General features: G+C 42.0%; 1 protein-coding gene across 1 annotated transcript in view; it reads right to left on the bottom strand.

The window, feature by feature from the left end:
• Nucleotides 1–2,500, bottom strand: part of LOC122263427 (uncharacterized) — a 25,306-nt gene that overhangs the window by 2,092 nt on the left and 20,714 nt on the right. The window contains exons 9-11 of the mRNA XM_043031839.2: nt 1,956–2,102; nt 425–639; nt 1–54 (exon numbers count right to left, since the gene is read on the bottom strand). The exon at nt 1–54 is cut by the window's left edge and continues 130 nt beyond it. Coding sequence (XP_042887773.2) covers nt 1–54; nt 425–639; nt 1,956–2,102 — 416 coding nt within the window. The remainder of the gene's footprint in view (nt 55–424; nt 640–1,955; nt 2,103–2,500) is intronic.

Here is a 2,500-nt window from a genome sequence, read left to right as displayed (position 1 = left end):
GAGACCAGTGACGCAACGCTGCCCTGCGACGCCACAAGACCCAGTGAAGTCTTGCTGTTGGTGGACGTCACGATTATAGAAAATGTTATATCTTGTTGCTTTTTGTTATAGCATATGGGATAACAGAATTGATAATGATGGAACAATAAGAATAAGAATACGACAATAAATTGAGAAGATAATAATGGTAACAATAATAATAAAATAACATAAACAACAACAATAGTAATAATGATAAAGAGTTGTAATTATTATCATAAGAAATTTTCAGAGAAAAATATACAAAAAATTCTCCTCGATGAAGAAAAACATTGACAACTGAAAAGAGGATAACTATGTATAAAAAAACAAGCAATCATAATACACAGACAACAAAATGACATGGAGTCAAACAACCCACCACAAGAATCTCAGAAGAACTCACCGATCCTAGCGCAGGTGGAGACTTAGGAGTGGGCGTGGTCTTCGGGGGGACAGTGGGCGGAGCTTCAGCAAAGGAGAAGTTGGTGGGCAGGTACTGGATGACGGCGTACTGGCTAAGGTGTCCACAGTCGTTTCCTCCCTGAACGCGTACCCAGAAGATATCGCCGTCAGGAGATGCTTGTTGCTCCGCTGCGATCAGGACGTCATATCTCTCTCCTGGGAAAGGGAGGCAAAGAAGACAGTGAAAAAAAAAATATATATATATATATTAGTCTGTTATTTAGGAGGTAAATTTTCCGAATAACGCCGCGTTACGAAATACCACAAAAGTGGTACCGATGGATTCCTCTCAACCTCTACTGTTCATGTATAGTGGAAATAATGCGCGCTTCCACCCCTGGACCCCACCATCTTCGTGCTACCTCGCCCTACTTCGGGGCATATTTCGTTTGCAAAATCTTTACCCAATTACCTAACTAACTTAGCCTAGTTTTGAATTAAGCCCTAGCCAAGAGGGGGCTTCCCCCCGACCCCCCTTTTTAGGGCACTTCGTGCAACATACCTTATGCAATATACCCCGAAAATCACCTGAAATTCAAACATGGCTGTGTTTACGTATTTACGGCTACTGACAAGTTGTGGACTGGAAACCCCTAATGAATTATCTGCATGGGCTGTTATGTTCTCTCGATAGATGGCGCAATATTCCTCATTGTTTACAGTATAATTATAAAGTGCCCTCTATTGAGTGGTCGCGTCATTATCGGTCCTAGTTTCCTATCCTGAAGAATATGAGACCAAGACTCAGTTGTTGTCATCATGGCGCAGTGTGAAGGTTATTCGTGGTCGCGGCATTTTCATCTACAGAACTAATTACGTATCATAAGTATCACAAAGTGCCCTGAATAGAGGAGGTCCACAGGAGGGCATAGCCCCCTCTTGACAAAGGCTGACTTCAAAACTAGGCAAACTGAGGTAGGTAATTGGGTTAAGCTTTTGCATACGAAATATGCACGAAGTGCCTTAAAAGGGGGGGAGGGGGTCCAGGGCGGGCTTTTGGCTAGGGCTAACCTCAAAACTAGGCAAAGTTAGAGAGGTAATTGGGTAAGATTTTGCATACGGATGTGCCCGGAATTATTTTACCCCGCAAATTCCCTGATCTACTTCATGCCCTCCCTTAATATCGGGACCCAAATTGTGGGGTCCAGGGGTGGAAGCGCGTATTATTTCCACTATATATGAATAGTAGAGGTTGAGAGGAATCCATCGATACCACTTTTGTGGTATTTAGTGATGCGGCGTTATTCGGAAAATTTACCCGAAATAGAAACAGGAAGCAGTGAAACCATGATTTTTCCCCTTACTTTGAAAACGGGACAAAGGTTGAAAAAGGCAGTGATTTGGTGGATATAACCTCTCCACATCTTGCTACCGTTCTCTCTCGTTATAATCAACCCATTTAACAAGCGACCTTAGCTGAATAAAGGACACCTCAATCCCGAATTACCAACAGACGACCAACGGCCAATGACCTGGATAGATAAGGAGCGACGTGGTGTTCATCGGCGACACGAGGCTCCCGTCCGCGGCGAGAAGGACGAAGTCGTGGCTGTCAATGGTCACGGTCACGGGGCAGTTGGTCACGGCCGCGTTGATGACCCGCATGCGGTACCGGGTGTCTGTGGGGGTAGAAGACGTGGGTTGCAGGTGGGCTGCGGCTCTCTTTGTGTGTCTCTGTGTTCTTTCTCTCTTTCTCTCTCTCTCTCTCTCTCTCTCTCTCTCTCTCTCTCTCTCTCTCTCTCTCTCTCTCTCTCTCTATATATATATATATATATATATATATATATATATATATGTATGTATACACACACACACACGAACACATGCGCGTGTGTGTGTATGTGTGTGTATGTATATATATTTATATGTATGTATATATATATGTATGTATATGTATATGTATATGTATTTATATGTATATGTATTTATATGTTTATGTATTTATATGTTTATGTATATGTATATATATGTGTATATATGTATGTATATGTATGTATATATGTATATATATATATAT

The sequence above is a fragment of the Penaeus japonicus genome, unplaced genomic scaffold (genome assembly GCF_977035675.1).
Source record: "Penaeus japonicus unplaced genomic scaffold, GWHDUDI00000001_assembly GWHDUDI00000004, whole genome shotgun sequence".
Lineage (NCBI taxonomy): Eukaryota > Metazoa > Arthropoda > Malacostraca > Decapoda > Penaeidae > Penaeus > Penaeus japonicus.
This window is presented reverse-complemented; position numbering and strand designations above follow the sequence as displayed.